This window comes from Anser brachyrhynchus (assembly GCF_964034855.1).
Source record: "Anser brachyrhynchus genome assembly, chromosome: 14".
In the NCBI taxonomy this organism is placed as follows: Eukaryota; Metazoa; Chordata; class Aves; order Anseriformes; family Anatidae; genus Anser; species Anser brachyrhynchus.
In genome coordinates, this window is record NC_137709.1 from 10,943,228 (window position 1) to 10,970,238 (window position 27,011).

A 27,011-nucleotide genomic window follows, 5' to 3' on the forward strand; every position below is an offset into this window, starting at 1 on the left:
ACTTTGGGGGGCTATTCTGTTTGTACCAGCAGTTCCAAGGCTGTCAGGCTGTGATATTTACTAAGAAAAATCAAAAAAGGAAATTCAGAGAAATTCAAAAAAGGAAATTCAGAGAAATACAGTTATACCACTCAGTAGGGTCTTGTATCATTTATGAATCTCAGAGCAAACCAGCTTTATCAAAACTGTATTGGATCCAGAGCTTCCATGATACTCTGAGTGTGATTTATATACTAGGACCTGAAGCGCTCATATTCTAGTTTTAAGACGTTAATTTCATCCCGTACACCTAATCAATTTAGTAAATGCCACAGTACTACGTTCTAAATCAGTGCATAGGAAAAAGCAGACAGGTTTTTTTGCTGAAAAGAGGAAAAACCCAAACTCCAATAGTTCTTAAATTTAGGTAGAAAAGATAAGATACCTAGCAATGGTACAATTTTAAAAAGAATGTCCCTATTTTAGAGAACTACATTAAAGAGTTAATTTCAAATACAATGGTAAGCTTGCTATGGTATTTATTCATCATTTATATCCTTGCCCAGTTGAACCAACATCAAGGTCAAAGTGTATGCTATAAACATGCAATTGCTTAATCATAATCAGATAAACAAAATTAAAATCCTCTGAAAGAGCAGCTAACTTGGAGGCGTGGGCGAGGTTTTTAGTTTGGTTTTATTTAAGACAGTACAGAAAAACTCTTGCCAATGAAACCTGCACAGTTTCATCCAAGGCTGACAATCAGTTTGTGACAAATTGATGATGCAAGCACAAGTTACCATAAACCTAACCAACAAACGCCCATCCCTCCACTCTTGCGGGTAAAAATATTCCTAAGACCTTTGAGCCATATCACATACCACTCAACATTTTCAAGACTGGACATATTGATTAAAGCAGAAGTCTCCTGCAAGCCAAAGAGACTTTACGACTGCACTTACTTAGCCAGACCACGTCTACAAGAGCCCAGAGAGGGGTCAGGAGGTGTCAGCCCTCTCTCCCGACAGACGTACAGATGGACGGCTGCGCACAAGCACGCGGCACTGCCCCGTCCTCTTCAGACGGCTCGTTCACGCAGGACTTCTCCAGGCTCTAAGGGATTTTTGAAGAGGATCGGGCTCTGCTGACAACCTTCAAAACGTTGTCAATGGTAAAAAAAAAAAAAACTCGAAGGCAGAGCGTGAAGAAGCATCGTGTTGGTTGGAGCTCAGAAGTTAAGGGAGGGCTGAATGCTTTTACCTGAAGGAACGGTGAGTCTGGAGCTATTTTAAGCAATGCAGGCAAAGCAAGTTATCAGAGAGGAAAAGAGAAAGCGAGCACATTACCCACAGCCATCACGACCGGGCCTATCTCCCCAGCCAGATGGCAGCTCTTCACCGAGGCGTTCGCTGCAGCGTCCCTTGCACAGAGCAGAGCACACGGCGAATTACACGTCGGAACTGCAGCCCCCTTGTTATTTCCCTGCTATAATTGAAAAACATGTTTCTGATCCTTCCTGTGAGATACATCAGCTCTGGCCACAGAATTTATTCAGCACAAAGGGGCATGAAAAGAATGTCAAACTCTCATGAGAAAACAAAGAAAAAAAATTTTTTTGCAAGGTTTCCCTGTTCCCTAGGCAACAAGGGTCCTCAGCAGCCAGTTATGGCACAGGAAGGATGCAGCCTCCCTTAAAACGGAGGAAAAGCAAGTGCCACACAGAGAGGTACACACGTGAAAGACCAAGATTTTATAAAAAAGACTTCAAAACAATAGCAAGGAGAGAATAAATTAAGCACATTGATACTTTATATGCTTGAGTACTCATCGTGCATTTAAATAGTTTTCTAGATGTTCGCGTGACTTCAATAAACTCCTGTACAAAGCACCTGGGCAGCAGTCTGAAGAACTGCCTTTGAGCAAAGACAACGAGAAAAACAAACAAGCAAAAAAACCCATCGACGCACTAATCCTTTCCAAAGCTAGAACCACAGGCAGGTGGTGTTTTTGTTGTTGTTTACTACTATTTTTTAATAGTTCAAAAGTAATATAGCCCTGGAGACTGGGGAATTCTGGAAAGAACCACAAGACCGAGCTTCCTGCTGGTTGTTATCCAGGTAAGAGACAGCTTGAGAGTTTTGGGCGGAAAAAGAAGCAGATGTGATCATCGAGCATATGGAATTGAAACGTTTTGAAATGAGTTGCTTTGCAGGCCATAAAATTGTTTTCCTAAGATTATTAGGATGTGGATGTTTCTCTGGATTTGTAAGGGAAAACACTGAAAAAGGACTGGCTGAGATACTGTTTCCATCCCCAACGAGTTCCAAATTTGGACATACTTGGCCTTTTGCACATGAAAGCACTACCAGTTAGAGACCTAAACAGCACGAAGGTAAACTTTTCTAAGAGTTACTGAAACATAAAAAGCTTTAATGCATTTTAATGGCATTTCTAGAAAGCTAAGTGACATTCTCTTCAGAAAAAGCAACAAATTTCTTGTTTTCTGTTCCTAAAGTGCCTTTTAAGATTTTGAGCAGTTTTGCAGAGGGTTGCTCAGAAAAACCGAGCAGATTTCTTTTCTTACTCCCCTCCCCCAGACAGACTTGCTGCAGGAAGAGAAATTAAAACAACACAACCCAAAATCTAGCATTGCAATGAGACCAGCTAATTTAAGGAGCTTAAGTGTCTGTGTATAACATGTTTGCCCTAGGAACAGCTGGTTTGTTTGTTTTTCTTACTGAAAAACTCCACTCAAAGCTCAGCTTGGATCACCAAATAAATTGGCAATGACAGAGCTCTCACCTGTAGACTACTGGTTTTTATCCAAAACAGGTCATGAATGCCTGGAACTCATTACAAGCATCAGGAAACAAGTGGGTCTTATTCTGGATCCTACAGCACAACAATTCCTAGAGAGCACTGATTAAGTCAGGCAGAAAAGCTGAACTATCTCTTCATCTGTATTAGCAGCTGATTCCAGGTCATGGCTGGGAAACGCAGAACCTTGTAAGAAAAAAGCACACTGACGTCAACAGCATGCAAGAGTGGTGAAGGGTGACTTTGCTCACTAAGAGAACAGGACTGAGACAAACAAGTGAAAACACGCAGAGCTTTGTTCTAGCTCACCTACAACCATTGCAAACTGGGAGGAGTTAAAGGAAAGAAGCTATTTCACATTAAAGTCCATATAACTTAAGAACAACTGTAAGGGATTAATGCTGCAGTTAACAGCTGTACTCTCCCATTTTCTGGAGAGCACCGTGTGGGAGTACTTGTGGAAGCCTGTGCCCCATATCATGTATGGAGAACAATAAACTATGATCATTAATGGTGTGGATGAACCATTTCATAATAAACCAAATATATGAGCCCTCTCTCATGTTTCTTCCACACTTAAATTTCCACGGGCCATGCAAATTTAAGCTGCCATAAGCTACGTACAAAGTCTCATTTCTCACACTCTTTATGAAGGCACACACTTGCCTCATAAGCCACTGCACGACCGCTGACCCAACGCTGTTCTGCTCTCATCTTCAGCCTCTTTTTATTCCAAAGAACTTACTCCAGCACCTTAAGAAATGTGTTTTGTAAGTGATAAGTGTTAAGCATTTAATAATTCCCATTTCAGGTTCCCTGAGAAAGCTCTTCCATTAGGAGAACATCATTGGTCTGGCTCCGTTCCACGGAAGAGCCGCTCCCAGAGGCGGCAGAGGATGCCAGCACTTTGGGAGCCGCTCGATGAGCGGGGCCCAGCTCATTCCTGCTTGTGGCGACTGGCACAAGACGGACTGGAATTGCACTTAGCGTACTGCAAGGGAAAGGAGCAGGAAATTTTGGCACTCTGCTACTGCCTTTGTAATCGTCCCGCCCCGTTCCTGGCAGATTTAGCTAGTGGGTGCCGCACTGAGTCAGCTACCGCACCGTTCATGTTCATATCTGCGCTTGGGTGTTCTTCAGCAAGCCGAGCTCACCTGGGCTGCAAGATAGCTGATAAAATATGTTCTGCTGCCTGAACGAGCTTGCAAAGAATAATGTGACACGTTCGCAGCAGAGCACTGGACAGCCTCTTGAGGTCCCTTCCAACCTGAAGGATCCCAACTAGCTGTAATTAACAGCAGATCTTAGGCTAAGTGTCTAGCCCGAGACGGTGAGCGTGTTTAAGCCCTCTGCTTCCAGTGAAGCAGACCTCACCCTAGCGAGGGGCAGGGTTTGTGAACCAGATCTCATGAGTAATCCATTCTTAAAACCAGTTTTGCAACTCACGCCTGCAGGCTGGAACACAGGAGGGTAACCCACGCTGCTCTCACCAAATCAGCAGCACGGGGCGCCTACAGAAACAAGCCAGAGAAACTGAGATGCAACGAGACGAGTTTGGTACAGCAGCTTCTGCAGCGACTTGCCGGCTAAGAGGAATACACCATCACTACCCAAGTGACAGATACACCTCATGCATGTGTTGTAAATTAAAGCCAATCTGTCTGCATGCCATTACTACCTGCATTTGTCTTTGCATTTGTATTGGGTTGGATTTGGGGGGTGGGGGGGAGCAGAGAAGGAGCAGAGGTGTTTCGTTTGGAAAAGGCTGGTGCAGATACGAAAGGTGCATTACTGGACATGCTGATCCTCTCTCTCTATCGTAACCCAGCACCAGCATCAGTTAATTCATTAGCACTGATTAACTGGGCTGAAGGTGAAAGTTAATTAAGATTAACATCTTCTGAAATACATATTTCAACACTAGATTAGCAATTCACTTTTCCTCAAATTTCAGCCACAGTTAGTACAACCCTGCGCATCTCCTGCCCGATAACCCCTCTAAGTAAGTGGGGGGCTCAAATCCAGGCTGGAAGCAAAGCCCTCCTATGTGACACTTAGGGCAACACCAAGCCACCCGACTGGGTTTCACCACAAATGGTCCAGATGGGGCACGCAGATATACACACCAGCTACTACACACTCCACATAAGATGGTCTGAGTTGACCCTATAATGATCTTCTCTGTCAACTCTGACAATGCATCATTTCACCCCAAAACTTAAGGGGCAGAGGAGGGAGCAACCGGTTTGCCGCAGCTGATCTGACCTTACAACTGATGCTACCGGAGTATGGATGCAGGACGCTGCATGCACTGCTTGTAGTGACTCCCAGGAACTCTTACCTCATGCTAACGCCTTCGTCTTTTAGGGAAGAAGGACACAAGCATGTTTCTGCTATTCACGTTTTAGCCAGAACAAATTGCTTTCCGTCTTTCCTCAGATAAGAGAACAATTGTGTTTCAAGCATGAAATTTGTAATTTGCAATTCCCCCCTCAATTTGCAGGGGACCACAGCAGCAGTAAACCCGTAAGAAGAACTGAGGTCTGCAGTCTCAGCTCGCTTTCCTGGTGAATGGCACGGTGGTGGTCTGCTGGACAAGGAGAGGAAGCCAGAGAAGAGGTGAACTACACCAGAAAGCTCAAAGTTGAACAGCGATGTAACTTACAGAACAGAGTTATTTTTTGCTTTCTACTTTTACATAGATCACAAGTACCTACAGTGAGGTTCATTCAGTTTTCACCTTCTCTAGTTGATGCAGTCAACTAAGCCACAAGCTGAGCTAACGTGTACCTGTAATTCACAACACTGCAGAGGACAGCCAATAACTAGACCAGGACCATCACTAATAACTGTGAACTAAACATTGCAAGAAGACAGTGAACTTTAACCACAACTGTGGGTTCAGAGGCTGGTTAACCAGTCACACGGTCATAGCATCATTTACAGTAAATTTCCACTTCTGTTTCCTTGCGGGCTTTTGCTGTGCTATAAGCTCTAGAACAGGTTCATTGGTGAGCATTCCTTTAACCAAATGAGGTTTGATAGAGAAAGTCAATTATGTATTAACACTCCGTAGTTGTCACATTAACAATACCATATGTACTGCCACTTCTCTATCACTCTGTAAAACTTCAATCTAATACTGCAAGAAGGTAACAGCTTTCAAGAAACATTACATCAGGGTTCGAAGATGACAAGTCTTTTTACTAATGAAGTATTCATGCACTATTCTGCTTTGCATTTCATTAAAATGGATGTCTGTCTAGACAGGCTTCTTAGATAACCAGATTTTCATTTTTTGGTAAAAGAGCTCCTCTGTATACCCTTTTCATTTGCGTTTGCTGTTCTACATTATCCACTTTCTTTAAGGGGGTGAAGCAGTGTTAGGGGAAAAAAAGGAAGGATGATATTCCAAATCATCTGAGCCTGCATCATATCCCTCCACAGACAGCTAACTCGGCAATGTGACCAGGTTATCTGGTCAGTGGGAGGATGCACAGAAGCAGAAAGGCCACCACAAAACAAAGCATATCAGCTCTTCAGTTACAAACGTCTCATTTTTTCCAGAAATAGAAGACACCATTCAGACTGGAGAAGTTGTGTTAAACCTAAACTAGATCCCTACATTTACAAAAGAACTCCATCATCCAGTGAGCAGCAACATGCTTTGTGAGCACTGTTTTTGGTGTACTGAGAGGAAAAAAGCTTTTGTCCATTACAATAGGATATTTTGCATAATAACCACATACAGAACGTCCAGCTATTCAACCTCACTTTCCTAACATGACAAACTGCTTTGCTATTTCCAGTTACTCCTGGAAGACAAGGTAACTGCTCTCTATTTGCATTTCTCTTTAAGAGGATTTTCCTCTCGCTGAGATCAGCAGGGCACTATTGATCAACACCATAAACTACTTCATCATCCAACAAATATGCCAGAGCCTGCTGCACTCTTTTCCAAATAAAGGACAAAAGGTAAAGACAGCTTTACCTTTGCTTGGGACTGATCTCATTAGGTGCAATCCACTTGTCCTTGCTGCTTGTTCTACCTTGCACCGACTCATGTATCGACCCCAAGACACAGCACGTCCTTTTGCTTGGCAGGCAGAGAAGGCATGGTGTGACCAGTGGAAGTAGTGCCCTGCACAGGGGAGGTCCCAACAGCAACTCAAACAGTTGCTGTAACTCGAGCTGCTCCATCTCCGCTGCATGACCAGTGTCAGGGTGCTTAACCTTGAGCAACCCCCTGCCAGCCACAATGCCCTCTCTGGGCAGCGGAGTGATATTTGAGACTTAGCTTAATATGAGCTAGAAGTGGATATGGAAATTTGGCTCAGGACAGTACTTATTATAGCTTGAGCTAACACAGCAGCAGAGACAACCCCACAGACTGAACACAAAAGCGAATGTAGGCTTTTATGGAACGCACAGAAGTTCCACATCGGTTTACAGTGAGAGATGGACATGTGAAAAACGTCTGCTTTCTAAGACTAAACAGCAATCCATTCCCCTCCACAACCTACCTACATACAACAGGGGGATGGAAAGAATGAACAGAATAACCTAGACAAAAGTTTGCCCTGTATCATTTTGTTACTACTCCCAAACTTGCTCATATCCCTGTGCTGACGTTCAAAGCCAAGTTAATGAGCACCGAGTCATTCATTTGCATGCTCAGTCTCCAAGGATAACCAGGAAAAATTTTAAAGGCTCCAGGGAGGTCAAGCAGACTGACATAATCCCACATTAGTACCTATGTCCTAAAATAAAACTACAACACAGGACTATTTAAAAAGAGGGGGTGGGGTGGGGGGAAGAGGGAGAGGATTAAATAAGGTTACAGAAAAGATTTAAAGCGAATCTGCAGAATTGCTTTTTACTCCATGTAATGTCCTCTTTACCCTCCAAGATGCTGTTCCTTCAGAGTTACCTTACTTTTAATTAAAAAAATACTGAGTAAGCATAAATGTAGAAGACAATGTTAGTTAAATCTGTATCACCCTCTAAATGCGTAAATTTGGGGGAGTCTCACAGATTATGAGAACCCAGACAGGTTAAAAATGCAACACCTGGCTGCAGCTGTAATCTACAAAAACTTGATTGCTACAGAACAACTAAAGACAGGCCTGTGATTTATTTTTTTCTGCACAATGAAATTACTTAGAAATTAGTACTTTTTCTCCTTACTAGTAAATCTGTATTTCATCAGATGAAGCCACTGTCTATCACACGCTTTCATGAGGCTTCAACACTCCTTTGCTTACCAGCCTAGTAAACCTGCAAAGCACTGGGCAGCGCAAGATATCCAGGAACCGGGGAGTTCTCTTCCATTTCCAGTGGTAAATCTGTTCTGTAATACTCACTGAACCCCTGTAATGACTTAAAGTTACCACCTCAAAGTGTCTATTGAAAGACAATATGGAAGATTCAGAGTACTAACACAACTCCTTTTGGGTCGCTTGCAGACTCGTGAGTACCGTGCGGCTCTGTAAAGCACACCATGGAGGACTTCTCCTTAGTCATCACCTGACCCCAAAAGAAACCATCTTCCACAACTCAGACACTTCTGAACATAACTATCTTGCCTTGGTCTTGTAGAAAAGATACCATCGTTGTGTTATTCAGGTATCTGAAGTCAAAATAGAGAAAGATGACAGATATCCTGACCACTACCCACTCAAGATCACGGAGGAAGAGCAGAGTGTACCCATGGGCAGGGAGCAAGTGAGGCACCTAAGGCCTTGCTGAGCCCTCATTTATCTACCCAAGCCTCCTAATAGGCAGTGCTTCGGGTGCACCAGTTTGGGGGGAAAACATCTCTATCAATTACAGAAACAATACCACCCCTGAAGACCACCTGTGCACAGCGAAGGCAGCTCCTAGATGGCTCTCACTGGCTTGCACTGACATTTTCTATGAGGAATACATTTTAAACGCTTCATATTTCTTTTTCTCATTTTACTAGCAGACAGCAAGGCAGATTAAGCAGATACTTAGTTTCACTGTTGTAAGCAGTCAAGGAGGTGGTAGAAGTCCACTGTGGAGTATCTAATAAACTACACGTCACGTCCTGGTCACCACCAGACGCCAAAGGATTATTTTTCACCTAAGGCAGACATACTCCTATCTGGAAGATCTGCAACACACCATCAACAAGCAGTCTGCAGCTCATTCGTTGCTACATGGTTAGACTTGATGATCTTTGAGGTATTTTTCAACCTAAATGATTCTTCTGAAATTAATTTGAGGCATTTTTTCATCACGAGGCCAATTTTATTTTGAGCGTTTAATGGCCATCATGTACAGTCAGTCTTTTTTTTTCTTCTTCCTCTTAAAGGAGTTAGCTGCACTTTCCTGGCCACGTGTTAATGGTACAAAAAATTGCAGTTTTGAGAACAGTGCTGTACAGTCGTCCTTACCGCAGCAGAAAAGGCAAACTGAAACCAAAGACAGAAAACAGACAGGCATATGCTACCAGGGGAAGAGACTTGAGAAGAGTCCAAGCAATTATGTTGACGAAGCTCCTCAAAATACCTTTCAAAAACAAGAGCAGAAGTTAAAAATATTTAAGGAAAACAACTGTAGGATGTAGCCATAAGTGGGTTTTTACTTGAAGGGTTGATGCCTTCTAACCTGCACTTAGATATGTAACTATTTCAGTCAGCCACAACTGCTTTACATCCTGATGGCTTGATTCAATATTCCATTTGAGGAAAACATGGAAATCCAGCATCCCTCAGAAAGGATACTGTGCATCTATTTTAAAAACATTAATCACAGCAGTAATGTCAGACAGCATTATCTTCGCTGCTGATCATCAGGACTCAAGAGGTTTTTGAGAAAATACACTCTGTTTCAAGGTTAGGAGTCCTGCCAAGTACCCATTCCAGCCTGCACAGCAGTAATGTGTCCTTTGCTGGCACCAAGACGCTTCACCAGGAGCAGCAGTGAGAGTTGTACAGTTCCTACTGAAAACACACGATTCCTCAGAAAGCTGCTACAGACACACCACAGTGCCATGAGCACTCATGAAGGCTAAAAGGAACCACAGAACGGTTTGGGTTGGAAGGGACCTTAAAGATCACCCAGTTCCAGCCCCCTGCCATGGGCAGGGATGCCACCCACTAGATCAGGTTGCCCAAAGCCCCATCCAGCCTGGCCTTGACCAATTCCAGGGATGGGGCATCCACAACATCTAAAAATCTGATGAAAACATAATAAAAATAAAAAGGGGTGCACCACTGAAATAAAAGTACCTGCAGTAGCAATATACAGATCCAATTCAAACAGTTACCATTATTTGACTCATTGATCAGCTATTGTCATTTCCTGTCATTCTCCTCTCACAAAACTCTGTTGAGCTTTCCACTACATGCTATGCAAAGTGGTTGCAATACAGAAAAAACAGTAAATTGGCCAAATGTTAGTCTACCTGTTATTTCCTTCCTCAAAAAGTAAAGAAACATGCACACTTTGGAGCACTGTGCAGTAGGCACTCTAGATGCATCCTTCTCAAATGGAATTTGCCAATTACAAAAGAATTTATTGGCATTTCCCTAGTTTTCAGCCAGGGAATCTCTTGAAGGGCTCACTTTTACGAGCATTTCTCTAATGAACGATACTATATAAACATATGGTTTTGGTTTGGCCACAAGCTGCACAGTGACAGCCTAGCAATGGATGATAATCAAAGCACCTCTCCAAGTATCTCTGCCTCTCACCTCTAATCGCACCACAGTAGAACACTGTCCTCCCAGGACACAGGGGATACATCCCAGAGCTCTTCAGAAACCTGGCGTCACACCCAGGTTACAACTCCCCAGCAGAGGGGATGGAAATGATCAATGCATTTAACGATGCTGTTAAGAATCACTTTGTTATGTGGCGGACCAAGGTTCCTCTGCAGCGCATTGCGTTTTAAATCAGTGCTGGTGTACATACTTGTCCAAAATGCACAGAAGCTGCTAGTTGTAAAAGTAAAGGTCCTTCATAAACGATCCCTTCCCCATCCACTTTTGAGGCTGTAGATGGATGGATACTTTTCTAAGCAGCAAAACTATCCTAGCAGTTGCCTGACTCCCAGCTCCTGCATCACCCATCGAGCTGCTCTGCTATAGGTGCTTGCAGCTACATCAAGAACTGGACTTGGGAGCTGATCAATGCCAAAAGCAACCTGAGGTTGTGGCAAAGGACATTTAAACCTAGAGATGTTCCATGACCCCACTCACCATCCCGCGGCCCCAGGAACAGAGGTAGTGGGGGAAACAAGGAGGTTACGTAAAGGAAAGCAAGCAACCTGCTTAGTCTTGCTCCGCTGCTTAAAGCTTTCAGGGTCCACAGCCACGATCTGTGTTGGGAAGCCAACTCCTTGCTCTCTTGAACTGAGAAAATGCATGTTCTGCTTTCTTCCACGCTGCCTCTCATACTTGTAGTAAACTATGAACACCAACACACACCCCACCAAAGTAATCAGTTCTTGGTGCTTGCCCTGCTAAAATACACACTCCCCCCCCCCCCCCCCCGAAGTGTCAACAGCTCTAAAGATGGGAACATGGCAAACAAGCAGCCCCATCTTGCTGTGCAGTACTGCTTCCATGCTTCCCTGCATCCATCTTCTGATTCCAGTAAAAGCAATCTAAACAATTGTATAAAAAAAAGTCTAGCTCTACTATTTAGGAAAGCAATCTTTTATACCACTTCACATAAAAACCAAGGCTCTCTACCTCAGTTTGTTTTATACCTTACAGCCACCTTCCCAGTAACACTCCACTTTGAATGGGTCTTTCTGGAGTAAAAACTGAAGCAAACACAGGAGAAAACACATCTCAAGAGTAGAAACAATCGGCTGTGAGATTCCAGGTCAATGCTGGATTGCGTTATTCACATTATCTCCCTGCCCCTCTCCGCTAGAAGGCTTTCAAAAGGGAAATGGGTAAAGTACTCAAGAGCTTAAGCATTCAGAGCTCCACTTAAACACAAAAATCAAATCAAAGGTTTCTCCAAAGCTTTCTACTACCAGCTCTGAAGTGGTTACTAGGAAAGATGTTTCTGCTGCACTATAGTCTATAAATTAATGCTACAAATCTGCCCCTTTTCAGTGTGAAGGTAAACAAATGCATTTCTTTAAGCATCCAGGAACTGAAATAACGTGCTGTATTTTCAGCCAGGAAGAGCTGTATTCTCACTCATTTTTGTATGCTAACTCCTCCTCAGAGTTTTAGTTTAAAAAGAAGAATAAAATCAGCTGAAGCTGCCAATTGTGCAACACAGTCATGTAGTGAGGTTTATGGACTTACTGCTTTTAAATGACCACAAAGTGGTAGAAAAGAACGCAAAACAAGGCTTTGAAAATCATTTAAACATTTCATAGTTTGCATCTACATTTAATTCCTTTTCCAAAGGACAGTAAAAAGGTAACATCATTGGTGTAGTGATTTACTTTTGTCTTTTTATTTAAAAAGATACATTTGTCTTTAAAAAGATAACATTTGTCACATGGATCCAGGGCAAAAATTAAACAATTCTCTCCCTTTCACCAGACAACTTGTTAGACCTCCTAAATATCTGGCTGGTCTTAAACAATGGCAACTACAGAGCTGAGGGATCCTCCCTGACTCAAGTCTTACATTTTTAAGGACTTTGCTCATGCAAAGGGCTGCAGCATAGGCACAGCACATCCACTTTCCCAGCACTGCTTGCACACGCACCTTCCTGGAAAAAGGCATTTCACAAATGGAAGAAAACACCTTGCCAGGTCTACTGGCTCTGTGACAGAGGAAGGAGATGCCAGGAAGCAGGGAGACAAGAGGCGGTAGAGGAGGAGCTGCCACCAAACAGCCCCAGGGCACGGGTTGCAGCAGGCTGAATTTGGTGTCTGAGCAGGGCGTGCACAGCCTGGGGGGCACTGGTTGAAGATTCCTGATTTAGAAGAAGTCTCCTAAGAAAAAAGCAATTACTATGCCTGAGCATTTCTGATGCTTCACACCAGCAGGCAGTACTCTGGGAGGACAGAGAGGGCGACAGGAGTGGGCTCAGAGGCGCTCCCTGAAGAGGATGCCGAACATGCGAGGAGCTGGTGCCCGCCTGGCTGCGGATGGAGCAGCTTGGCGGTGGCACTCCTGTTCACACTTGTCACACCCCTGCGCTGTGTCAGTGCCCCAGAGTAAAGCGACACCTAGACCGCAGCACCCAGCGGTCGAAACCTGTGGGAGGCACCACCAAAGCCGAGCTGTGGCTCTCCCCGAAGCGTGCCAGCCTTCTTCAAACATCTATCGGCACTGCTCGCAGGCACGATGCTATTAACGCAGTCTGGGTGCAGTTTTAGTAAAAGCTGGACTCAGTGTATTTATTCACTAACCATTTCAGCAAAGATAAGCCTAAGGGAGGAACTTGATGTCAACAACTTTTAAAAATAGACACCGATGGGTAGAAGAAACACTGACATACAACGAGCGCTCTCCTAATACATACTTAGGTCCTTGGTGCTAGCAGCAGCCAGACTGCGTCCTTGCAATACACCAGCACTTCTTGGTTTTAATTCCTCACCCTTGTTTGGTGGTGGCGTGTTTTTTTTTAACTGAAGAAAGAACAAAAGAGAAAAACCTCCTCCCGAACTAAGAACTATTTTCTGCTTGGCAGATCTTCATACAAAAATAATTAAGTAGCCTCTGTTGTAAATTTTATGATATCTATGACAGAAAGATTTTCAAGTTTCCTTAACTTTTATGGCCTGCATGCTCATCTCAGTACTACTGCTGATCATATTGACAGATATGCTTTCACAGTCAGACCTCCCAAAGCTTTCATAACTCTGCTGAAGTCTAAAATTAGACAGCTAGAGTCACTATAAATATCATTCACTATCGTTTTAAACAGACATTAGAAAAACCTGACCGAGGATTCTGTATCCAGACAGAAAAGCACATGGTTCATCATGATTTTTATGTTTGAATGTAGACAATATAATACATTAAAAAAATATTTTCTTAATGACAATTAAGAAATCTCTTCAGACAAACAAGCTACTGAGAAAGCAATTTCTATCTTCTGAACCCACCAGCACTGGATACAGCAGCTTGCAGGCAAGGGTAGAAAAAACCCACAAGGATTTTACAGCTGAACAGGCAGCAGCAGATGAAATTTAAAACACTAAAAGGTGCCACTGTGAAATGTACTGTATAGATTTTTGCAACTATAGATTCATCAACACAACGGTTAATAAATCGAATATAGCTATCACACACAAAGCATTGCAAAAATTAGAGTTCCACTTTTGTAGCTACTTATTTTAAGTGAGACGTATCTTAAGTGCTTAGTGTTAAAGATCTACTATACAATTTTGCAGTGGATATTTCTGAACTACTGTACAAATTTAAAGACCAACTCCTGAGCTTATTGACTACCTTCTACTACTTCCTCTCCCGTCTTTGTCTAGCAACTCACTTTTAGTGATTACAGTTTTAGCCTGATTTTTCCGGGCTCCCAAGAGATGGATATGTAGGGCCCTTTGCAGGAAGCTCTCTTACAGTAGCACCCCACCACTGGCATCCCCGTGCAGCACCCCTTGGATGTTAGGAAAGGTCAGGCGTGTGGCACAGGAGTCTTCACAAAGGAAGAAAGAGTTTAGCAGATGTTCCCCATTAATAGGTAAGACACCACAGTAGATGTAATTTCTAGGACGTGATGCGCAAGATCTACAGCAGAATAAGATTCATACCTGATCATTTGAACTACAGACGATGCTTCAGCCCCACTTAGGGGGAAAAAAGTCCGATTTCTCTCCTGTATACCAGAAACCTTCTTCTGATAAAGGATCTGGCTTTAATGCAAATGAGTTCATATGTCTGTGATATGTAATATCTTTAATGCCAAGTGGCTCAGGCACCAAGGGCTGACAAAACCCTAAGAGGATGCTTGCTCTCGGGTGCTAACTTACCATCTCTAGGACAGAGTTGTCTGGTTCTTTTTCAATAAAAGCACTGAACGTTATTTTCATCCTTAATTACTGTTACTACAAAAATAAGCTACTGTGACTCCCTCCCCTCCCTCACTCCAAGCCATATGCAACCTTGGTCTGTTTTGTTGTGCAAGGGATGGTCTTTACAGCCTCCTCTCTCCTTATGAGCAAGGACTAGGCTGGTTGGGATGTCTAATTAGTACTGATGGCATATACAGATCCGCATTCCCGTCACTACTGGGCTTTTTGGCCCTGCAAGGAAGAAGGAAATGGTATTTTGCTTGTGGTTTGTTTTTACTGCCAGTATAGACCGTGCTGTCCACCCAGTCAAACATGCTGGGGATAACTGCTTTAAGCAAAATGTGTTTTTATGTACCAGTGTGATCTTGATATAAAAACTTCTCATAACTACTTAATTCTCTTCCACAGAGCAAGGCAAAGTCTATCTGCCCGAAACTTCCCCAAACATCAGAATCATCTCAGGACGGAAACAAGGTAATATTGTTATCTGAATGAAGGTAAAATAACACAATTCTAATGAAGCTAACACAAAAATAGCATGTCAGCCATAAACAGCTAAAAAGCACACAGATATCCAACATCAACACCCTGTGTGCCTGTCCAACACTTCTGAACACAGATGCAGCTTTCATTTCCAAAAGAGCTTCAGTTCTCCTTCTGATTTACACCAAGACCAGTAAGCGAAGGTGAAATAACAACTGCAGCAGGGAGCAGAAGTTTTCCAACACTCCCAGTGATTTACTTTAGTAGTATACCAACCTCCTCGGGACTTTCTGCACAACGAATGCAATCAATGCTAAAAGCAACCCTGACATCCTGCCAAACACACCCAGGCTGTGGGCTTCTCTCCCACTTACCCAGTGTCATGCGCTGTTTGATCGTGTTTAACTATCACCCTCTCTCCTCTACACCTTGCACTCTCAAGGTCTTCTGTAACAGTGTGAAAACCTTCATTTGCAAACAGAAACGGAGTTTTCAACACTGTAGAGGGTAACTTTCTTTATAAACTAAAACCTGTAAGTGTTCTCCTAGTACTAGTTATATACTTCAAGCAAACAAAAAATTAGTGAGGAGTAGACGCATCCTGATGCTCTGCTGAATCCCGGTCCCCATCTCCTGATGTAGTGCACCAAGGTGCAGTGAGCACTAAAGGACAACATACATTAAGCCATTAAATGCGTCCTTTCAGGTGATGGAAGCCTCGGAAATCCAGACGCACCCAAACGAGAGACAGTGCTCAGAGGGATGCAGGACTTGAGGCACAAACATTAAGAGCTGAGCTTTAGTGCAGGGAGCCTTCAGCCCAGAGGCAGCAAGTACCACAGCATGATGTGTAATTACAGCTCAACTGGGGGAAAAATAGTTTTGCCAGAGTCAGATATTTGTGTTTGAATCAGGGTGGGGGTAAACAGAACAGGCACGCTTCCTTTACATTACCATTGCTGGTTTGGGCTGTCTTTTTTTTTTTTTATGGTCTTCTGATGAATATTTCACCTGAAGCAGTACAGAGCAGTACGCTCTACCCATTGCTAGAACATTTGAGTAATTTCACTTACTTTTCCCCAGCATTTAAGGTAAATATTCACCTCCCCACTTTTCATGATCTCGAGTGTTACACACAGTAAATGTGACAGCTCTGCTTACACACAAAAAGCCAACGCTGCAAGACTGCTCACTGAAAAAGCTCGCTGCGAGCTACAGTAGCTGTATTTTAAGGCACAGAGAAGTTGGCTGCTCCTGAGCACAAAGCCATCAGGCTTAACAGAGAGGCCCTTTTATCGTTCAAATAGTATTAAACGAGATAAATTCAATACACTGGTAACTATGCTACAGTGGATTAAGTGTCTATCCTGAAATTTTAAAACTCCACTTAACCCCAGAGAGATTCCAATTAAAATTAACTGCTTCCAGGACAAGTTCAGCTCAGCACTAGCGTTTGGTGCAGACCCTAATAAAATACTACACACTCCAACATTTTGTTCTTAGTAGCTAAGAAGTATGCAAAAAGTGTTCATTAAATTTAAATGGACTCATTAATAAAGTATTGAGGATGTGCTACTTTAAGACATCAGAAAAACATGTAAATTGGTGAGAACGTTATTTCTATTTTTAAGTACATCCCACAGAGGCACCCAAGATAGATGAGAAGTGCTAAGCCCATCCCACAAGCTTATTTATTTATTTAATACTTACATGCTATTTTTAACTGCAGAAGACAGCAAAAGGCATCCATTAGAAAAATTACATTGGTTAGATTTTTTCTCACTCAGGTTAGACAGGGAAGATATCTGGCTGAAGGCAACAGTAAAGAGAGATGCATTTTTCCTCACTTCCCTACAGGTTTTCAGAATGAAATAGCAATTTTATATTTGCAGCATCAGCCAGGCCAGTATCTTTATCTGCAAACCTCTGCCACTCCTTAATCCCCAGACCCTTCTTCCCACTCCTCCACTTCCCAAAGGTTTAATTTTGTAAGCAATACACAGTTGCATGCAAGCCCATCACGCAGGGACAGTTAAAATGTAGGTGTTTGGCTATGTTATTCTGTTGTGGGTTTTTTTTAAAGCCTTGGTTGTGCTCACACAAAAGAAATGAGAGGAAATGCCACAGTCTCACGTTAACGTACTGCATCACTCTATATTTCCACTAAAGAAATTTATCTTAGTTGATGCTTATAACACAGGTTCCCTTTGGAATTGAGGCTCTTTGGTGAGCTATGAAATCAAAGGAGGATGTCCCATCCTTGTCTGTCAAAAAAAAAATCCCACCACAAATAGAAGCTTTCATGGCCAGAATTACCAGAACTACGCCATCAAGCTATTTATTTAGAAAAAATCTTGACATGATTTCTACACTTCATCTTACTAAATGCTTTCTTGCTTTGAGGAAACAGTGTTTTCATGCACAGCCTAATCAGTAAACCTCCTTTTTTCCTCCTACCTGAAGGAGCAAAGCCTAAGCTCCAAGGAGCCACATTGGCACTCCGGAGCAGCTCCTACCAGGGCTTGTTGTGGACCAGACGACAAAACCGTGCGTGGGCATTTGTGTGTGTTATTTCAGGAGGCTCTGCAAGCAGTCAATTCTCATGCTAACCGTGAGGGACAGACAGCCTGAACTGGATGTGTATTTGCTGCACAGACAAGTAAACTGCTGTAGAAAATAAAAAAGGGTACAAAAGCTGGATGCGAGCGGTGACACAGGTGGCACCTGCCATGCTCCAGTGTCAGTGCAAGGAGCAGTCCACCCCTGGGGGGCAGACCTGCAGGTGCTGGGAAGAGCTCTGCACTGCTGGCAAGCACACATGTAAATCTAGGTGGTGGCACCACTCAGGTACACACAGGATTCAGTACTTAATGCATATGCAAGCAGTCAGATTACTTAACAGCTAGCTTCCCCTCTTTTTGAATTTCACCCAATCTGAGGTTTTTGTAAACAAAAATGTGGAGGTTTTTGGTGTCACTTGGAACAAGGACAGTTTGTTTGTTCTACCTGCCTGGGGATAAGCTCAGCTTGCTGATAACAGGCGCTACCGAGCCCACAGATGAAAGGGTTTTATTCATAATCTATTCACGCATGATACTAACAATGCTTGAGTTTCTAAATGAAGTGGCTTTCTCTGTAGTGGAAAGGTCACACAACATTGAGAACCATGCAAGCAGTTGATGCACAAGACAAGTGTCACCAGCAGAAAGATGGATAAAGAGCGAGTAACTCAGTTTTGTGGGTACAAAAAATCACTGCACTCAACTCAAGATTCCGGATAAACACTCAAAATATTCTATTTGGAATCTGACCAAAGGCCAGGCCTGCCTAGGCAACAGAGGCTCTGATACAAGCTTGATTCCCAGCTTATTTCTGAAATATTCTGAATATTCCATATGTGGGCCTCAGAAAGCAGGCCACAGTCTGCCAGTAGTAGGCAGTACCCTGAGCAAATTCTCTGCCGAAAAGCCAGAATTTCACAGTGCACATACTTCTTCCCCCTCAAGTATTACACTCAGAGTCATTGAAAGGGCTAATTTCTAGGGCAGGGCATTCATCCTAAATTCCTCAGACTGCCCAGAGGGGAGAAATGTGAGTTATCTACCCAGTTTCACATTTTTGCTTGCAACCAGAAACTTAAAGTCTGGGAGTTAAAGTCTGAAACTCTGAATGGGATTAGTAAACTGCTATTCAAGAAACTAAGAAACACTATTTTCAAGATGCGGTAGTGTCAGAAGTATACATAGCACATCCTCTCTCCTGCTAAGGAAAGTGCACGGACACACAAGTGACTCCATCTCAGAACCCAAAGACCCCCTCTTCCCAGCAGACTTGAACTGCTCCAAAACCCTCCTCTGCAACGACGAGTTGTTGTGCCATTCTAACCAGAGGAAGTAGGGACCTAACACGTTGAGCAGCTTCTTAGCATGACTTGACGCTATAAATTTAACATTTCCCTGCAAGTGTTCTTCGTATGTATACTTGTGCAACACTTAAACTGAATACATAATCCGATGCTGTCAGAATAGTTCATTATCAGGGTCTTGTCAAATTCCATGATTGCGTTATACAAATAATATCCCTCTCTCTGCCAGAGCGTGCTCTGTGACTCAGATTGTCATTTACTGAAACAATTATGTTTCCGTCAGTCTTTTGTGTATGGTCATAAGCAGAATGAGACCCTCACTGCAAAGGGTGAACTGCAGAGGGAGGTTATTCTTCATACTAAGCTAAAATCCTATCTGGAGATCAGCTCACATCCATCATAAGAAACCATGGTGGAAGGTAATCTGCATTTTGTTCATCTTAACTCACTTGTAACATCGAGTCTTCCTGACCTCTACCATTTTTATTTCACCACCTAAGCAAGACAATACAGCGGCTATTTTAGGTCCGCAAATACTGTTTCTGAAATATTTCCATTTGAGGGGTAACTTAAAATTATCAGTATCTTCACCAATCCATTTTGCCAGACTCCTCCCACTTAGGCAGTTCCTACTAGCTCACAACATGCCTAAATATCCAGCTGCTTCATATTTTCAGCAGTGTAGATGTTTTGGAAGGACAACAATTCAGTAACGTTATCAATTTAGAAGGAGAATATTCTGGGTTTTGGACACAGTAAATATAACGTGCTATTTAAAATTGATACATAAAATGTGTATTGATGCATAAAATCAAGAAACCTAGTAGGTAATTTAGGATTTCCATATTCTGGCCAATTTTATGAACCACTGCAAGGAAAGAAAAATAGTATGACAAACAGAGGCACAAAAATGTTACCAGTTCCACATTAGACAACCTGACTCCTGTCTCTATCTTTTGAAAAATCACACTAGCTTATAAGCAGGGGAATTACTTTTCTCTCTCCAATTGATTAGGACTAGAATATCGACAGAACTGTTGCAGGTTTGTACAAGAGGAACACGGAGATTTCCTTGGCATTGGCAGGTTCTGGAAATAATTGACAAAACCCATTTCCATATGCATAACCGCCCTTGACAAAAACTCACTCGTTATCAGTCAAACCAGCAAAACACAAACCTCCTTGAAAACAAACAATGATCTGGAGGACTACAATAGGCCGCCCATGAATTACGGAAAAGACAGGTCATGTTGCAGCACTGAAACTTTCCACCTCTCAGCTATGTTAGTGACATCCTACTGACAGCTGAACAGGAGTGGGGAAAAAGAACATCCTGAGCCACAACGACTAGGAATGTTCCACACTTCAGTATGGAAAAGACACCAAATCCACCCTTTCCAAAGGAAATAGGTGATCAACTGTGACTGCTTAAGGAAATTGTGATCCTAAACACAACAATGAAAGAAGAAAAAAAAGGGGCAACATGAGTAGTCAACCTCATGAAGAGCAGTTACCGCAGAAAGAAAGGTGTGAGATCTTCCAAATCAGCCTTTTTCTCTTCCCAGGAGACCTGAGTCAGCATATACATAGTGTCTTTTATACTGCATTCAGTTCCACGTGTCTGGAAGTAGTTCATTACTTGGCATAAACCTCTTCACTTCCCTTCTGGTAGAGAGGACACCAAGAACAGCCTCTTTTATCCACCTCATCCCCCCTTTCTATTTTCTCTTGAGATTAGTGAGCCTATAAATCCATGAAAACATTTTTTTTTTTTTTTAATTTTCTGTATTTCTATTTGGCATAAAGGGAAGTGATTCATTTTTGAGGAACAGAGTAAGCACAGAGCCTGAAAAAAAAAAAAACAGAATTCAGAATGACAGAGTGAAAGGGAAAACAACTGAAGTGGTAAGTGCTTACAGTGCATCCTGTACAAAATCTTAATGCAAATTGTCAGCACCAAGTTTCTGGGAAGGTTTTTTCATACTCTTCTCTACATACTAACATAATTTTGCTTTGAAACACCAAACAGAAGACATTGTGCATGCTGAAATACCAGTGTTTGAGACTACTGCTTGCCTCATTTGATTTTGATGTTAAAACCTCATTTGCTTAACCTCCTGTTACACTTCTCACTGGCCACATCCATCTCAGATGAACCTACCATGTGGTAGTGTTATGTTTGCACCATCAATGATTGCTTGCGCCAGTTCATGGTCATTGCTCTCGAAAGCGTGTGCAGCAGCCTTGAGGGCATCCCAAATCTCCTTGCGGCCTTCGAAAGCTGGTGCTGTGTCCCAAAACTCGTCTCTCTTACTGCGCAACTGTCCGTCTGTCATGGGGTAATCACTTTTCCATTTCGGTTTCTCTTTTTTCAAGGGTTGATTCCGACCAAGAGCAACTGTGGAGTAGAATGAGGAAGAGAAGTTAAAAAAAATGGTAACAGCACAAAGTTACTCAAGCGTACCTTGGTTATTCTGTCTAGGTTTTAAGAAGAGAAAGTTTACTTTCAGGTAATCCTGATCCTTTTTTCACCCACCTTCTCCAGGACAGCCCATTCCTCCCTCTGGGCTCAAGTTAATTTTTTCTGAGAGGTAAAAACAAAGGGCGACCTCATGCTTGCTGGTTCCACCTGCACATCTGAGCACCCCACAACTTCTCTCCAGGCTCCTGGGAAGTGCATCCCTCCTCCTGCACCACGTGCACCCGGCTGGCTGACGCATACCCCACAGAAATTCTCTACGGCAGCAGCAGCGCTGCAGGCAGAAGCCCATTATCCGCACACCAGGGTGCAGGGAGACAACGCTGCACCAGGATCTCCTCTCCGTGCCGCCAGCAATGCTCTCTGCTCAGCAAATGGGATACTCTATTACATGCAGAGTTTTAAGAGACTAAGGATTATTTTTTTGCATTATCTGCTTTTAAATGGTTTCAATTCAGAGTAAGTGTGGAAAGGCAAATAAGATGCACAAAGACTAGAATCGTCAAAGACAAATCCCTGAAGAATAATCCAGGAATCTGTCAAGTTTTAGTAAGTAGTTACTTCATTCACAATAAACATAAGAGTGTTTGTTTTATTTTAACTACCGCTATGTTTATGTAATAGCCAGTTAAGATAATCACTTAGGTCTAATGTTGGCGGATTAAAACTACCTGCTCGCTCTAAATTACAGCACTGCCAAGAGCATGCTAAAAGCCTTCTCTCTGTTTGTCTGCCTCATTTCTGTGAGCAAGGGGTTAGTTCAACTCCTGTCTGAGCACAGTGCCCAGACATGCCTGGGAGCAAGATGTTTGAATGCCTCTTTCCTACGTATAGGAGAGGCTCTGTCGCTAGTATCTGCCCAAAACAGATCCTGGGGACTGAAGAAGTCTGTCATTTGGGCTCTCCTGTTGGGGTTCACGTGAGAAAGCTGGAAGAGACCAGTTCCAAAGAGAACCTTCAATCAGCATTTTAACATTGTGATGGAGACCAAATACACGAAACTGGCTTCTACTGTCCTACAGAAAGACAAATTAAAATTGTACTTTCCAAATATTATTTTGCACTTATTACTTAGCAGAGACTAAAAATTAATTGTCCAACTGCAGAACACTGAGATGGTACAGAGAAGCTTTTATTACTATCTGAAGTACAACGAAGGGAACAAAATTCAGTGCACACGGGGAAGAATTTCTCCCTGCAAGAGTTAAAACCCCACTTACTTAAATCCATTCCTGGCAGCAGGGACCTTGCTGAAACGGGACACTGCGACAACAGTATGGGGAAGAGAGCAATGACAAACCACGAAAACAGCTCTCACCACGGCTCGATACCGCAAAACCTTGAATACATAGTTTAAACGTCTCCAGAGGAAGCAAGATGTCCTTCAACAGTTAAACCCCATTTAAGGGTGTCTGCAGCTGAAAATAAGCAGCTGCATCAACATGGAAGCATTATAAAAATGAGGTGATGAATACCAAACGCTCCTGGGGGACGGGTAAGCTACCAGACCTGAAGTCCATTAGGGATCCCACCACGTGTGCCGCTGGGGAGATGTCCCCTCCCATGCTGTCTGTGAGGAGCCTTCGCAGTCCCAGGAGAGCAGAGGGACCGCAGCTGCTGCCAGGCCGGGGAAGCACGAGCAGACCTGGTCCGTCACCCGATGTCTGTGGCACCGAGGCCAAAAGAAGCTCACACAAGCAAGACACCGCAGCTGCCGCGGCATCAAGGCCCGCGGAGCAAAGCTGCCACTTATCAGGCGCTCCTGGTTCATCTGCAAGGAGTGGAGAGCCCCAGGACAAACATGAGGAATTACCTCCGGCATCCTGCATCCCACGTCTGTCCTCAGAGATAACACGGAACACTGCCTTTCTCCAGGCCCTCTTATTTTTCCGGCACAGAGTTGGCAATAGCTAATAAAAAAAAAAACTTATGTCTCTCCTCAATCTTACTCCAGCGTTCAGATTTCAATGGAAGAATAATCTCATGTCTAAATACTCCTCAATTCTTAATCTAGACCTACGCTGTATCTCCAGTTAGCTACAAACCATACCTACGGCAATTCACTACAGCTCTTTAATACAAATGTCTGTGTGGCAGGGCGAGGGATGTGACCGAGAACATTAAGTTTCAATACACTAGAAATACTAGTTTCAGATAAACTAATGCTTTGCAAAAATATTTTACTCAAATATTCCCATTCCTTCCTTGACTTTTTCTGCCACAGACACATTCAGCTCTGCTTTCAGAACAGCAGCCAACGGCAGGCGTTATGCCTGGGGGCTGACCATCAGCATCTGGTGTTGCAAAAGGTATTTCAACTTCTCGCAGTCTAAAACACATACTCACGGTTACGGCTTGCCCCCTTATACAGTCCTACTTGCTACAACCACGGAAGCGCCAGATTCAACTCATAGCTCAGAATGACATTCATGCTTAATAAGCTGTGACTTAATTGAAAAATGGGTATTTAAAGGAACTTCTGATGGCAAGGTGACATTTCCAACTGCATGAATCCATAAGGCTTCTTCAGGTTATAAAAAGAAGTCATGGCAGTTTCCATACAAACGCATCGTCTAAATCAGATCACAATCAAAAGTAGCAAATGACAATTGCGCGGCACCCCAGCTGTTATTCTGCATCTCATGCAGAAACTACCAATAATCAACTTCTGAAACAGAACCCTTTCAAGTGACCACAAACATTTATTGCCTTTTGTTTCCGCAGGATTGCTTCCACGAGATTGCTTCCATTTGCTTTTCAGAGAAGCGCTGACCATTTAACAGCTTTCGGAGCAGCGAACCTAAGTGTTTACAAAACACCAAGTTTCCTGGCAGAGCCCACCGCTGACAGCCCAAGCCTTGGTTGAGCGCATGCAAGCTGGGAGCTGAGGACGGTTCAGCCTAGAAGAATGGCAAAGGAGGCAGCCCAGCCAAGGAGGACTGCATGCATTAAGCAGTATATTATGAAATTGTAGAAACATATGTGGTGAAACACTCGAACGAGGAATTGTTTCCTTATTAAGGCTTAGCAGGCAGAGCATGAAAATTTCAGACAGAGTAAACGTGACAACGCAACAAATTTGGGTCAGTGGGCATCTTTTCTTCCATTTTACTTAGGCTAACATCTGTTAGCATGTACACTCAATGGCTGCTAATTTATCCCACAGGGCCCTCTCCTCCTCCCCAAGCATTAATTATGAAAGCGGGTTAAAGGCGCTTCTTGCAGTCCCCGAGCACGGCGGCGGTTGCTGCAGGAGCCCTGTCTGCCGGGTACCCAGCAACACAGCACAAGCTGCTCCAGGCCGTTTCTCTCCCCTTCCCACTCCCTGCTCCCATCTTTGCCCAAAACAGCATCTGAACACACGGCTCTTCACCAGACAGGAATGGCAGGGGGGACACGGAGATCCTAACAGTCCCAAAAAAGCTTCCCCCTGGAGATCCAACCCTGCCCACACAGGCAGCGGTGACGAGGAACCCAGCGATAGTTTCTCAAGCTGGAAAGAAGGATGGTGGAAGGAAGTGACTCTATAAACACCGCTAAAGCCGTTTCTACTCTAGCAAGCCACTCATCCCAGTACCGAGCCTTTAAACACAACTTGGCGTCATGAGCTGATATTTAAAAAGGTTTTTAGTGTGTTTACTATTTATCACAAGTGTTTCAAGAATCCCCTAAAAGCTTTAAAAAGCTTTAGACCCTCCTGAAAAAATGTTAATCTCTTTTAGCTGTGTTGATAGATGGAGCAGAAAGGATACAAAAAGCCACAAGACACGTAAAAAACGTGTCAAATGGCCCATTTTTCACTTCAAGGTTTGGTCACTAGACAGAAACATCACTACACAAACTTCTATGGTCAAAGTTTTGGACTACATCGAAGGACTTTTTTTCCCTAAAATAAGGTTGATAATGACAGAAAATGCACTGAAACAAACGTTAGCAGTCTGAAAACACTTTGTCAGGTATTTATAACGCCACTTTTCTATTCCTCGCTTCTGAAGTTAATGAGAGCTCAAAAGAAAACATTGACTTCATTTAAGACCACGTACATCAGAGGCACTACAGCTTGCAAGATCTGGAAGAGAAGGTAACATCCCCATTAATTTTTCATCTTACATCACTTCAACAGAAGTAACAAATTATTAATATCATGCTTGAAAATATGAAATACTGCCTTATAAATGCCAAAGAGGTATGTTCTTGCTGAAGCAATATTGAAACTCACACTTCTCATTAGATGGTGATGGTTGATATTTTTTGGCCGAAGATTTATTTAGACGGAAAAATGAAGACCATTAACAGTCTGCTTTTCAAAAAAGGCAAAGATCAGCACATCAGCGACGCCTCCAAAGAATTCCGGGTGTTCCTGCTGCAGCAGCTCACGGACACCCAGGTGGTGCTGCGTATCCTGAAGCGGAGCTAAGAAGTTGCTGACAAGCTGCAGGACCTCGCTTAAGAGCAGCCTTTCTCAGGGAGGAACGACCACAGGCCATTCCTGTGGCCTCGCAGATGTTTTCCTTAGGCTGGTCAGAGGGCTTGCTTGCAAAGAGACTACAGATGCTCTTTATCCTCCCGGATGCCCGACCTGAAAGATGCCTCTCGCACTGCTTCTGCTCCCCTCCGGTTCAGTCAGACCCACCTACTGCTGAGCACAAACTCCAAACACCATTTTTAGGACTTGCCAGGGTCCGCTGAGGTTAATGAGAGCAGAAGCAGCAGCTAAGAAGATAAGAAGCCCTGATAATCACCAGCTGCAAAATGAACTTCCCAGGGCTCAGCATGCAAAGGAAGAAGAAACGCCTGTGTAAGACACACCGGGGTACAGCAGGGGTTGGGGCAGGAGGAGACAACAGGTTGCAGAAACAGAGGCAGCCTCGCCTGAGCTCTGCGCCCACACTTCTGCCATTCCTACACACGCAAAATCCAAGCACTGCTCAAGTCTCCTTCCCAGTCAAGAGTCCTTCATAAGACTGTTTCATCCCTCGAAGCCTTCAAGGGACCTAAAAATACTTCCAGACAAGCACGTAGGCTGTTTCTGCCCCATCAGCAGCCGCACACAACGTGCTTTCACTTCCCAGGTAAAGAACAGCTCTGGATCCTGGAGGGAACTCCTGCCTGTCCTGCTAACCTCAGCTCTTGAAAAACTGCAAAGTCTTATTTTTCAGAAAAGGCATATTTCTCCAGTCCTCAGACTATTTTTTAACATGAATTGTGAAGGTTTGTTTCTTCTCCCTGCAGCTTCCCGTCAAAGCAGTGGAATCAGTGTTATCTGTGCTTCTTTTGAGTGAGCTTATGCAGATAAATCCAGATATTTAAATCAGTTTCTTCACAGAATGTCAAAAAATGTCTAAGTAGAACTCTTTAAACAGCTGTTGTGTTTGCTATGTCACTATCGCTGCGGATCAGAGCACTGCTGC

General features: G+C 43.3%; 1 protein-coding gene across 5 annotated transcripts in view; it reads right to left on the reverse strand.

Annotated features, from left to right (window-relative positions):
• Nucleotides 1-27,011, reverse strand: part of UBTD2 (ubiquitin domain containing 2) — a 257,761-nt gene that overhangs the window by 2,419 nt on the left and 228,331 nt on the right. For all 5 annotated transcript variants that reach the window (XM_080554750.1, XM_080554749.1, XM_080554751.1 and 2 more), the window contains one exon: nucleotides 21,283-21,519. In XM_080554750.1, the coding sequence (XP_080410876.1) occupies nucleotides 21,283-21,519 (237 nt within the window). The remainder of the gene's footprint in view (nucleotides 1-21,282; nucleotides 21,520-27,011) is intronic.